A 13,372-nucleotide genomic window follows, 5' to 3' on the forward strand; every position below is an offset into this window, starting at 1 on the left:
ATGTTTGGTGGTCCGAAGAACCCTGAGGAAGGAAACCTCCACAGTGTGTACCTTCATTGATGAATGATGAGCAGATGCAGAGTTTTGAGTGTTTTCTTTGGCTTGCTTTCCATGTTTATGTACTCACTGTCCACTGTGTCCAGCTGCCTGAAAGCGGGTGACTCCACTGTAGAAATAGCCTGCATGTCTTCTAGCACATACGCTGCAATGTATCTATCAATGTTGTCCTGGCTAGCAAGTGCCTCTGTTAAAATCTAGCCGCTGTGTGTCTCTCTTTACTAGCTACGTCGAAGCATGTGGCTTTTGTAGCTGTTTCAGCAGATTTTAATTGCTGTTTTGGGCAGTAGATAGGATCTTTGATCCAAGACACAACTTACATTTATCTAAAATGTTATTTTCTTTGTGTTGGACAAAAGAAAAGTAGTGAGAATATCTCCATGATAAGAAACTCGGCTTCGGCTCTGATGATGTCGTGTTAGTAAACACAGACACGCCCCCCCCTGTCTAAAGCCTAAAGACTGATCGCACAGTTCCTGCCTTCACAATAAAAGTGCCGCTCCATCGCGCCTGCGCTAACAAAATAAGAGTCTCCGAAAACTAGAGCATACAAGCTAGCAGACTAGGGAGTTTGCCGCCAATGTATTTCTTGTAAAGTGTATAAAAACGAATATGGAAGCTGGACAGATAAGATGCCAAAAACCAACGACTTTCATGTGGTATTAGACAGAAAAGAGGAACTTTTTTTGTCCTCCATTTGAAAACGTGGACGTCTGATTCCAATCAATGCAAGTCATCAGAATCCGGTAATACACCAACTTATATTCTTGTCTTCATGAAAGATAGGAATCTATATGTTAAACATGCATGTATATTCATTAAAACACCTTCAACATGTGAACAAAAACGGCAAAATAAAGAAATATAAATTATATACTGTATATATAAATGTATGTATATATATATATATATATATATATATATATATATATATATATTTAATATATACATACATATATATATGTATATATATATATATATGTATATATATATATATATATGTATATATATATATATATATATATATATATATACATATATATATATATATATATATATATATACACAGAGGTGGGTAGAGTAGCCAGAAATTGTACTCAAGTAAGCGTACTGTTACTTAAGAGATTTATTACTCAAGTAAAAGTAAGGAGTAGTCACCCAAATATTTACTTGAGTAAAAGTAAAAAGTATGTTGTGAAAAAACTACTCAAGTACTGAGTAACTGATGAGTAACCTGATTACGGCAACAAATAATGCATAAAAAAATAAAAATAACAATGAGCAAATTCAGAGCCAGGAATATCACTGAAGCAACTAAAACAATAATATATATTAAATAATAGTACATTAAAATAAAATGAAAAAATGGCACATTGAGCCACAATAACTTAACAGCACCATAGCCTCAGTAGGCATTCATTGATTTGATTGATTGATTGATTAAAACATGTATTAGTAGATTGTACAGTACAGTACATATTCCGTACAATTGACCACTAAATGGTAACACCCCAATTAGTTTTTCAACGTTTATCAATTACTTAGTAAATGACCAAGTCGAGGTGATCTACCTCATATATACATATACATACACACACATATCATATATATATATATATATATATATATATATATATATATATATATATACATATACATACACACATATCATATATATATATATATATATATATATATACATATACATACACGCATATCATATATATATATATATACATACATTTATATATACAGTATGTAATTTATATTTATTTATTTTGCCGTTTTTGTTCACATTTTGAACGTGTTTTAATGAATATACATGCATGTTTAACATATAGATTCCTATCTTTCATGAAGACAAGAATATAAGTTGGTGTATTACCTGATTCTGATGACTTGCAATGATTGGAATCAGACGTTCACGTTTTCAAATGGAGGAGAAAAAAAGTTCCTCTTTTCTGTCTAATACCACATGAAAGTCGTTGGTTTTTGGCATCTTATCTGTCCAGCTTCCAAATTAGTTTTTATACACTTTACAATAAATACATTGGCGGCAAACTCCGTAGCTTGCTAGCTTGTTTGCGCTGGCTTTCGTAAACTCTTATTTTGTTAGCGCAGGCGCGATGGAGCGGCACTTTTATTGTGAAGACAGGAACTGTGCGATCAGTCTTTAGGCTTTTGACGGGAAGTACGGTTGAAATAAAGTGTCTTTTTTACTTTACACTTTTGATTGATTGATTGAAACTTTTATTAGTAGATTGCACAATACAGTACATATTCCGTACAATTGACCACTAAATGGTAACACCCGAATAAGTTTTTTAACTTGTTTAAGTCGGGTCATGTGACCGCCTGGCTCTGTTTGATTGGTCCAACGTCACCAGTGACTGCATGTGATTGGTGAAACGCAGGCATGCGTATATTCTACTTTGAAGCTCTGTCATTAACCAAAACAAACATTAATAGATCGATAAAAAACAAAGTAGCGAGTAGTGAGCTGAATGTAGATAAATGGAACGGAGTAAAAGTAGTGTTTCTTCTCTATAAATCTACTCAAGTAAAAGTAAAAGTATGTTGCTTAAAAACTACTCATAGAAGTACAATTTATCCCAAAAGTTACTCAAGTAAATTAAATGTAGCGCGTTACTACCCACCTCTGTATATATATATATATATATGTATATATATATATATATATATATATATATATATGATATATGTGTGTATAAATGATTTGTGTGTGTGTATGTATGATATGTGTGTGTATAAATGATATGTGTGTGTATGTATATGTATATATGAGGTAGATCACCTCGACTTGGTCATTTACTATGTAATTGATAAACGGGTGTTACCATTTAGTGGTCAATTGTACGGAATATGTACTGTACTGTACAATCTACTAATACATGTTTTAATCGATCAATCAAATCAATGAGCTAAGTAATTATTCCTAATAAGGATAATAAATAAACCATATTTTCTAAAGATCTGACAAACTGGGTTTTCTGCTTTTTAATACGATCATTCATGAGTGAGATTGGCCAATACCAATACCGATCACACATGGAATATACATTTCTCCATTTATTTATGGTGTGTGCTATTGACAGTTTAACAATATCAACACCATATTTAAACTAGTACTTTATTCCCTTGTATTACAAACTATTGTTTTTGCAAACGGAAACAAAATAGTACACAATGACTAGATAAAAGTAAACTGCTCTACTAATTTAAATCTTTTTGATTTTGCTTTCAAAGTCCTACTATGTAAGGGGAATTATTCCTTGAGTTTGTAACAATTAACTAAAACAACAAAATCTGATTTTGAGACCAAAAATATCGGCTTAATTACTCTAGTATCGATCATATACTAATACTACCCTTGATATCGACGCCATCAATTTATGGATTGATCTGCCCTCCAGCTTACACTGCAAAAAGTCAGTGTTCAAAAACAAGAAAACAATACAAAAATTAGGGGTATTTTACTTGAACTAAGCAAAATTATCTGCCAATAAAACAAGAAAATTCGGCTTGTCAAGACTTTCCAAAACAAGTAAAATTAGCTAACGTCAATGAACCCATCCATCCATCCATCCATTTTCTACCGCTTATTCCCTTTCGGGGTTGCGGGGGGCGCTGGCGCCTATCTCAGCTACAATCGGGCGGAAGGCAGGGTACACCCTGGACAAGTCGCCACCTCATCGCAGGGCCCACACAGATAGACAGACAACATTCACACTCACATTCACACACTAGGGCCAATTTGGTGTTGCCAATTAACCTATCCCCAGGTGCATGTCTTTGGAAGTGGGAGGAAGCCGGAGTACCCGGAGGGAACCCACGCATTCCAAAAATACCTTTTAAATAAATATATTCTCACTAATCACAAGTGCACTTTTCTTTGAAGAAAAAAAAGAGACTTTTTTGCGCAATATGTTGAAAAGTATTCTTAAATAAAGTAAATGCTAGTGCCATTATCTTGACATAATGATAAGCGCTTGGCATCATGATTTAAATTATTACTTTAAAAAAAGTAGTTTTATACTTCTGAGTGTTAATGACACAGCTTTACAACAGTTGATATTCTAGTTTCAAGCATGTTTTACTCAATATGGGTCATAAAATCTTAGCAACAAGCTGTACTATCTTACTGAGATAATTTAGGACCAAAACACTTAAAACAAGTAAAACACTCTGACATAAAATCTGCTTAGTGAGAATAATTATCTTATCAGACAGAAAATAAGCAAATATCACCCTTATTTGAGGTATTTAATCTTAGATTTCAGTTTTTGCAGTGTACTGTCTCATGCAACATGGTTCTAGACTTCTTAAAGTTGACAAAACACTTATTTCTTTTTGTTACTACAGCTATCTTAGCGGTTAGTGTGGATGTTAACCATGTTGTTCCCAGCTTGCTCTCGATGTGTAACATGTTTGCCCTCATCCTCCTCTGACAATGTTACAATAAATTATACTTAAGACAATAAGAAATTCAGTTTATTTGCTAAAACGGATGTACTCATTATTAGTTTAGGGGAGCGGCTCCACACTGAATGGAGACACATAATTACCTGCTGGCAGTTTTTTAGCCTGGGAATTAAAAATAAACAGCCACAGCCTGAGGGAATCCGCGTTAAAAGGCATTAATTGGCAATGCCGATTACATACTTGACAATATTCGCAGTGCTAGCATTAGTCACATACAGTAGTTTGATAATTTTGGCTAACTTAAACTGTCTGTAGCGAATAGTTGTTGGCAGAATACAGAAATTTATTTTAAGATGTGTAGCAAAGCCTGGTTCTATTTTTATTTTTGTTTTTTTGAGTGGGTGTGTACACACAGGGCGTGATCATTCAGCTAGGGGAAGGTATCCTGTTGATGTGGAAGAAGGTTTTCCCCTTCTTGACATTGTGAATACCCAAAACAAGGAGCATAAGCAAAACATGTCACAGTGGGGCATTACAGCTATTAGGGTGACCACCAGGATACAGAGATGGTAAGCAAAGTCCAGAAGAAAAGGTGATCTAATTAATTACCGGGCAGAAGTAAATGATAGGCAGTAGGTTGTGCAAAAGGCAACGTGAGACATGAACATAGGACAATTGAACCAGCGTCGAGAGACAGGAGGCACTGGAAGCTAAAATTATTTTGATTGGCAATCAGGGACAGGTGAGCCTCTTTTTTGCCAACCAGGAATAAGTGAGGATAATAGGACTCAGAAGTCAAGCCACTGCAAGACAAAACAAAACATGAAGTGAAACAAAAGTAAGGGTGCAGGACAAGAAGAAGAAGGATAAAACAACAGCCAACCAAAAAACGTATAGACTGACGAAAAAATGAAGTGAAGAAAATGATAGCATTTTCTCACGTTTTGCTTAAAAGGAGATCTTTGATTGGCATTTTTTCTAGACATTGTGGACAATTATGTCTCCAACTCTGGGGAAACAATTTGGTGGCAGCCCCTTTTTAAACTTTTTTTAATTATTTTTTTATTAATCAGACCAACAAAATAATACCCAATAATACAATTCCAATTCCAAAACCAAACCCGGCTCAACAACTTTCAGAATAGCAATCAACAGAGCAATTGAGAAGACACACAAAACAATCCAAAAGTAGTCAAACAAAAATTAATAATCCATCCATCCATTTCCTACCGCTTATTCCCTTTTGGGGTCGCGGGGGGCGCTGGCGCCTATCTCAGCTACAATCGGGCGGAAGGCGGGGTACACCCGGGACAAGTCGCCACCTCATCGCAGGGCCAACACAGATAGACATACAACATTCACACTCACACACTAGGGCCAATTTAGTGTTGCCAATCAACCTATCCCCAGGTGCATGTCTTATTAATAATATCAACAACAATATCAATATTAATAAGAATTCCAACATAGCAGTGATTAGAAATCCCTCATTTACATTATCATCACAGCCATTTATAAAAAATAAAATAAAAACATTTAAAAAGTTAACAATATTGTTGTTGTGATCCGGTTCCCGGTTTACATCTTTAATCTATGTTTGAGTCCCTTTTTGTGTTTTGATTATTTCTGGACTCTTCCAATCTCTTTGTTTGAGCACTCCCTTGTTTGTATTTGTATTTGCTCCACCTGCACTTACTTTCTGACGCACACTTGTTTTTGATTATTGTTTTAGTATTTAAACCGGCCTGCTACCTTAGTTCTGCCTGGATGTTTTGTTTGCTCCAAGCAACAGTTAAGTTCGTTATTTTGCCTTGTAATCACCTCGCTAAGTTACGTCTTAGCTTCTCGTGCGGTCTGCACGTCTTTGTGGACTTTGACTCAGTGCTAAGTGTCAGCCTAGCTCCCATGCATTCAGCACGCTTTTCGTTGTTCTTTTGTACCAGTGTTATTTCATTTTTGTATTGAAACCAGCTCCTTCCTGCAATTCCTGCTTGTCCGAGTCCTACAGCATCCGGGGGTGACAACTCGCGCATTCAAAATGCGTCCGAATCGTAACAATTGTCACAGTAACTTACACTTGCATCACATCACATAAGCTTGACAACACATTGTGTCCAATTTTTTTTCAGAAAGATTAAATAAGTCATATTCTATGTTTATTTAATAGTTAAAACAGTTTTAAATATTGGATCCCATATTCAAATATATGACTCATTGTTGACTGAACTTGGCCCTGAGATGAGGTAGCGACTTGTCCAGGGTGTACACCGCCTTCCGCCCGATTGTAGCTGAGATAGGCACCAGCGAACCCAAAGGGAATAAGCGGTAGAAAAATGGATGGATATTGTCTCAACTAAATGCAGTTTTTTTCTATTGGTATCATCTCCATAGTTTGTGTATACCCCTCACTATGAGTTGGACTATCAACATCTATCCATTTTTTTTTATATTACCGTTTTTGTTATGATGCATATTGAAAGAAATGCATTTTTACTCTTTGATGACACGTTACACCCTTTTATGTTGCAGCATATCCAGTGCACAGTCTTAAGTGGAAATTACAATAAGGCACATTTTAAAGGACAACATGGTCAAACATTGTCTTCATGTGATGCAGAAGGAATCTCCCTCATTAGATTCTGACCATTAAGGTCATCTATCCAACTGGGAATGGTTCACTCGAGGAGCTCCACCCGCCAGTACACTTAAAAAAAAAAAAAAAATCCGGCTGTGACCAAAAATAGACTAGAGTTTCAGTCATAGTTGGGAGAGTCAAAGATGTATACAAATGTCTGTGAGCAACTTCCTGGTGGAGGTCAAGAATGGAATCTAATAGAAAGGAGCAGGAGACAAGTGTGGTCTCCATGACAACACTACCAAGCTGTCAGTGTGGTTTAAACTCGGGAGTAAGATGTAAATAATACTTCCCAATAAAGGTCTACTTTAAGCATATGCTACCCTCTCCATGTTCCTCATATGTTTAAGTAAATATACGGTTAATAATAAAGGAATAATGAACCAAATAAAACAGGAATTTAAATGTGTTCCACCAAAATGAGTAATCCTTACATGGGTGCATCCGTGAGTACGTCCCTGAACGCTTAAAAATAGCCTCCAGTTCTCTGTTAGTGAATTAAGTGACAAAAGTGCTGGCAGAACAGAACAGATATCGCCATGACAACCTCTCCGCCAGATTGCTGTGTGATGTGATTTCTACAAGGTTCGTTTACTGATCTTCTGCTTCTTGACTTGGTGCTGCGAGGCAAAGCAGCAGAACATTTCCACCTACAGTCTGCCTAAACAATTTATACTAATCCTCGCCACCATGATGGAAAATAAACAATTTTTCTTGTAAGTATCACTGGTTGACTAGAGGAAAATGAGTGGCTAAACATGCCACACACACTCACTTCTACTGTAGCTGGACGACACAAGGACCTAACTACTAAAGCTTTAACTTAGGTATGTCGGTACTATATTTTCCTTGTACAGTATCAGTATATAAATGATACTAAAGTGACGATATTTGTTTTTATTATCAACAAAACTTTTTGTTGTTGTTTGTTAATGTTTTCAAATTCAGAGAACATTTCACTGGACACAGCAAGGCTTTGAGGGCAAAACCCAAATTATTTAAATGGGAACCAATTGTAATTTTTGCTTCAAGTTATTGTGCACCATCCAGTTTATTTTGTTATAAATACATCTACGTATCATCGACTGTAATACCACAAATGTAACGTGTAATACATCAACATATTTGCCAACCCTCCCGATATTTGCCAACCATTCTCCGGAATTTCTCCCGATTTCCACCCGGACAACCTGTCGACACATCCGCTTTTCCTCCATACAAACAGCGTGCCGGCCCAGTAACATATTATATGCGCTTTTTACACACATTAGTGAATGCAAGGCATACTTGATCAACATCCATACTGGTCACACTGAGGGTGGCCGTACAAACAACTTTAACACTGTTACAAATATGCGCCACACTGTGAACTCACACCAAACAAGAATGGCACACACTTTTCGGAAGAACATCCGCACCGTAACTCAACATAAACACAACAGAAAAAATACCCAGAACCCTTTGCAGCACTAACTCTTCCGGGACGCTACATTATACACCCCAGCTACCACCAAACCCCGCCCCCCCAACTCTATCTCCTGAATTTTTATTTTCATTTATTTATTTATTTTTTTGTCCTGTCCAGGTTTTCAGGCAAATCACATAGTTGATGTAGATGCCCATATCGGCTTTTCAGATTGACTTTACAAAAGAGGAGTGTAGGATACTTCTCTTATTGCCTTATTTGAATTTGACTTTATTAAATGTATTTATATTATCATTTGGTGCAGCCGGGCCGGAGCAGGAGGGGACAGAAAGAGAAAAAAAGGAAGACAGAGGGGGAAATTGTGGGGATAAAAGGGGGATTAGACAGAGAGACAAAAAAAACAACAGCAAATACAACAATAACAACAACAACAATAGAACAACACCAGCACATACAATATGTACAAATATGATCGTAAAAGTGATAGCAAATAAGCAGTTAGTAAAATAAATAATAATATAGTAATGACAATGAGCATTTTTACACTAAAACTGGAGCAATACAAATACCAATAAAAAAAGCGCTATTGATCATGAACAAAACCAATAGTTTACCTCTATTATCAACAATACAGTTGTTCAAATGCAACAATACGTATACATAATGATAACTAGAAAGATAATAAATAAATAAATGAAATAAAAAAAGGAATACCGAAAGATGAAAGAGAAGAGAGAGAGGCAATCTGTATTAATCTTGTATTCTTCCGAATTTGGATGTCTCAATGTTGGCAAGTATGTACATCAATAGTGACAAATTCAAAATCTAATAAGATAAGAATGATAAAAAATGTGTTGTTGTGTTTACTTTTAGTTACAGTTGTTACGGAAAGTATTCAGACCCTTTGTTTCAATGCAGCCATTTGCTAAAATCAAAAAGTTGTTTTTTTCCCCTAATGTTCACTGAGCACCCCATATTGACGGAAAACCGAACGGTAAACATTTTTGCAAATGTTTTAAAACAAAACTAAAATATCACATGGTCATACGTTTTCAGACTCTTTGCTCAGTATCGAGTAGAAGCACCCTTTTGCGCTTGTATAGCCACGAGTCTTCTTGGAAATAAGGCAACAAGTTTTTCACACCTTCATTTGGGGATTTTCTAACATTTTTCCTTGCAAATCCTCTCCAGTTCCTTGTGTTTGAATGGTGAACGTTTTCAGGTCTCTCTAGAGATGCTCAGTTGGGTTTAGGTCAGGTTAATCCAATCCCATACAGTGATTTTTTTACAAGGCCCCGTCTTCTGAAATGCATCTTCTATTGAGAGGTCCCAGATCCTTGTGTGGAGCTCAGCGAACTCCAAGGACCTGGGGAGAGTCAGGTTAGTATTGAGTGTACATAAATGAGAAATAAATTAAACTTATTTGATTTTAAACAAACTGCAATGAAACAGAGTGAAACAATTAAAGGGGCCTGAATAATTCCCAAACCCACTGTACTTGCTATAAAACATTTTCACTTCTATAATCTATTGTCACAGAAATGCATCAATACTCAAATTCGGAATTTGAGGTTAAAAATTCAGATCACCATCGTAAGCCAAAAATGTTGATCAGGACATATGTTACTTATTAAAGTTAAAGTACCAATGATTGTCACACACACATTAGATGTGGTTAAATAATTCTCTGCAATTGATCCATCACCCTTGATCACCACCTGGGAGGAGAGGGGTGCATTGGGCAGCAGCGGTGGCCGCGCCCGGCAATAATTTTTGGTGATTTAACCGCCAAATCCAACACTTGATGCTGAGTGCCAAGCAGGGAGGTAATGGGTCCCATTTTTATAGTCTTTGGTATGACTACAGATCTCAGGGCGGACACTCTAACCCAGAGGTAGGGAACCTATGGCTCTAGAGCCAGATGTGGCTCTTTTGATGGATGCATCTGGCTCTCGGATTAATCGTAGCTGACATTGCTTAACACGATAAGAAATTAATATTTCCATTGGTAATCGGAGTTAAAAAAAAATGTTCAAAATACAAAACATTCTCCTGCATTTTAATCCATCCCTTCGTTTTCTAACGCATCTGTTCAAGAAGGCGCATTAACGGTAAGAAGTATTCTATTTATTATTGGTTAGCTTCAGAATAAAAATGTTATTAAAAATAATATGAGAGTTATTGTACTCAAAAAATGTTGACGTTACTTAAAAATGCACGCATTTAGTTGTATTCAGTGTTAAAAAAATAATCTAAAGCTCTTATGGAAATACATTTTAACATATTTGGCTTTCATGGCTCTCTCAGCCAAAAAGTTTCCCGACCCCTGCTCTAACCACTATTGTCAAATTGTTCTGTTGGTTTATTACTGACAAAAAAATTGTCTAAAACAAAAAAATGGATCTTGCTCATATTCTAGAATCTGCACTGTTCAAATGGCTGAGATGTATGTGGTTATGACCACATGACCATGTGGTCAAATGTCAGATAAATCTCACGATGGGTTCTGCAAACCACTTATTCTAAACAAGTAAATAATTACTCAAGTTTTAGCTATTATTTCTAAAAAAAAAAAAAACTAAAGAAATTGGGGAAACTTTTGGAAGTATTTTGTAGGATATCTGACCCGAGATGCCAAAGGCTGTGTCCACATTTGTCATGCTGTTATTTCTCAATGTCAGAGCACAATGTCCATGTTTGCAACTATTTACAGGTTTCTCTCCCTGCTAATCACTGATTTTTTTCTTCATCCTGGGACTAAAAACCGTCTTTTTTTTTAAACATTCCAAAATGCATTCTCCATTATTTGTTGGGAGGGGAAAGCTTCAAGATTTTTGGTGACATTTCCCTCAGTTGGAAGGAAGACTATGACCTTTTCTTCTGTGACTGCAGGTGCCAAAAAGTTGGTCAACCGGGCCGTGCTGTGGTACGTCTCCTGCTCTCTGCAGAATGTCGACAAGATCATGGAGGTGCCGCCCATCAAGGTACGTAGAAAACGTGTGCCACTCTGACACACACACACAACTTTGACATTTTACCAGCCTTTTCTCCGCCATGAAGAGAAGGCATTAATTAATAAAAGCGGCTATCTGGTCAAAAAAAAATGTAAAATGCACACTTGAATTCCACTGTGAGGAATCCTAACTCCATTTAGTTGATTTAGAATTGTTAGTGCGTGTGTTACTGACGTTCCTTTGAATATATTGAAAATGGATGTGTAGTATGATAGCAGCGAACAAGAGGAGGAGGGTCGAAAGCGCTACGAGGCTCAGAAGGCAGGGAGACTGAAAACCAAGGAAAGGATTGAAGAAGTTGTGCCGCCTCCAAAGCAACCAGGTAACTTAAAAGAAACCACAATAAAATCCCCAAAAATAAAGAATGTACTGTGGTACTGATATTTTTTTAGTAATTTGCTCCAAAAGGTAAGTCAAAAAGCAAATTGTACAAAAATGTAAGTATTTTGTCTTATAAGATTTAATGTAAGCTAAATCCAATGTGAAATACATATAAATCACAAATGCAATGGATAAACAAAATGTTTTCATTTATTTGACCTTTTATTGAAAACTCTTGTTGACGAATACGGCAGAAAGGGAGGGAGTTACAAGTTCTTTCTTGTCCCTTGTATCCAAATGCTTTCACTTGCAACTTTCTTTGGCCCCAAAATGGCTTATTCTGCCTCCCATCATCCATTTTCTACCGCTTGTCCCTCTCGAGGTCGCATTCATATTCAATATAAGAAGAAAAAGCACAGAGACTGAGTCATTGATGCGAAGGATTCTCAAGGTACTCGATTCCACAAAATGATGCGCGGCCACTCTAATTAGTTTGACCCCAAAGGGAATAAGCGGTAGGAAAATGGATGGATGGATGTTTGATTGAGACTTTTTTTAGTAGATTGCACAGTACAGTATATATTCCAAACAATTGAATACTAAATGGTAACACCTGAATTCGTTTTTCAACTTGTTTAAGTCAGGGTCTACGTTAATCAATTCATGGTATAAATAAATATACTATCAGCACAATACAGTCATCAAGCAAGTTAATCATCAGAGTATATACATTGATATATTTACATTATTTACAACCAGGGGGGTGGGATGTGAAAGGGGTTGGGGCGGGAGGGTTAGTTTTGGTTGATATCAGCACTTCAGTCATCAACAATTATATAATCTGAGAAATGGACATTGAAACTTTGTAGGTCTGACTTTGTAGGATATGTACAGCGAGCAGTGAACATCAATAACAATATGCACAATGTTTGACCGTTTGATAGTTGAGACGGTATTGAAAACAAATGCAAAATTTTGGTTAAAATTTTCATCAAGAAGTGGGGTATGAAAACTGCAGTACCACTGTTAAATGAATTATTGAAATTTCATTGTAATTTTTTCAAACAGAGGATGATTGAAAGGGTACAGCATGCTATCTCCGTCATGCAGCTCATAAGAAATTTTGACAATTTTAGCGTGCATGGACAAGATTTATATTAGTTGTTCATTTTGATTGCAGAAAAACACACGGTCGGATACAGCCAGTCCAGTCTGATCCATCTGGTTGGTCCTTGTGACTGCACCCTACATGACTACGTGCACGGAGGTGAGGCCATTCGCGTCACTCATTCTTTTACCACTCTTACAAACATGCTAGTTTTGTGAAAAGATAATTTAGAATTAACTCAATCAACTCAAGGGGATCTAGCTGGAAACCACAGGAGCTATGGAATGCAACAAGTGTTTGGTAATTATGTTGTTGTTGTTCGTAATGTGGGAACTCATCTCACAGTTGTTATTTCCCCATGGTGGAAC

The 13,372-nt window shown here is 36.4% G+C and overlaps 1 protein-coding gene across 2 annotated transcripts in view; it reads left to right on the forward strand.

Moving 5' to 3' along the window:
* Positions 1-13,372, forward strand: part of acot7 (acyl-CoA thioesterase 7) — a 153,306-nt gene that overhangs the window by 53,717 nt on the left and 86,217 nt on the right. For both annotated transcript variants that reach the window (XM_061903759.1, XM_061903761.1), the window contains exons 4-6: positions 11,454-11,545; positions 11,783-11,897; positions 13,077-13,163. In XM_061903759.1, the coding sequence (XP_061759743.1) occupies positions 11,454-11,545; positions 11,783-11,897; positions 13,077-13,163 (294 nt within the window). The remainder of the gene's footprint in view (positions 1-11,453; positions 11,546-11,782; positions 11,898-13,076; positions 13,164-13,372) is intronic.

The sequence above is a fragment of the Nerophis ophidion genome, linkage group LG06, assembly GCF_033978795.1.
Source record: "Nerophis ophidion isolate RoL-2023_Sa linkage group LG06, RoL_Noph_v1.0, whole genome shotgun sequence".
NCBI lineage: Eukaryota > Metazoa > Chordata > Actinopteri > Syngnathiformes > Syngnathidae > Nerophis > Nerophis ophidion.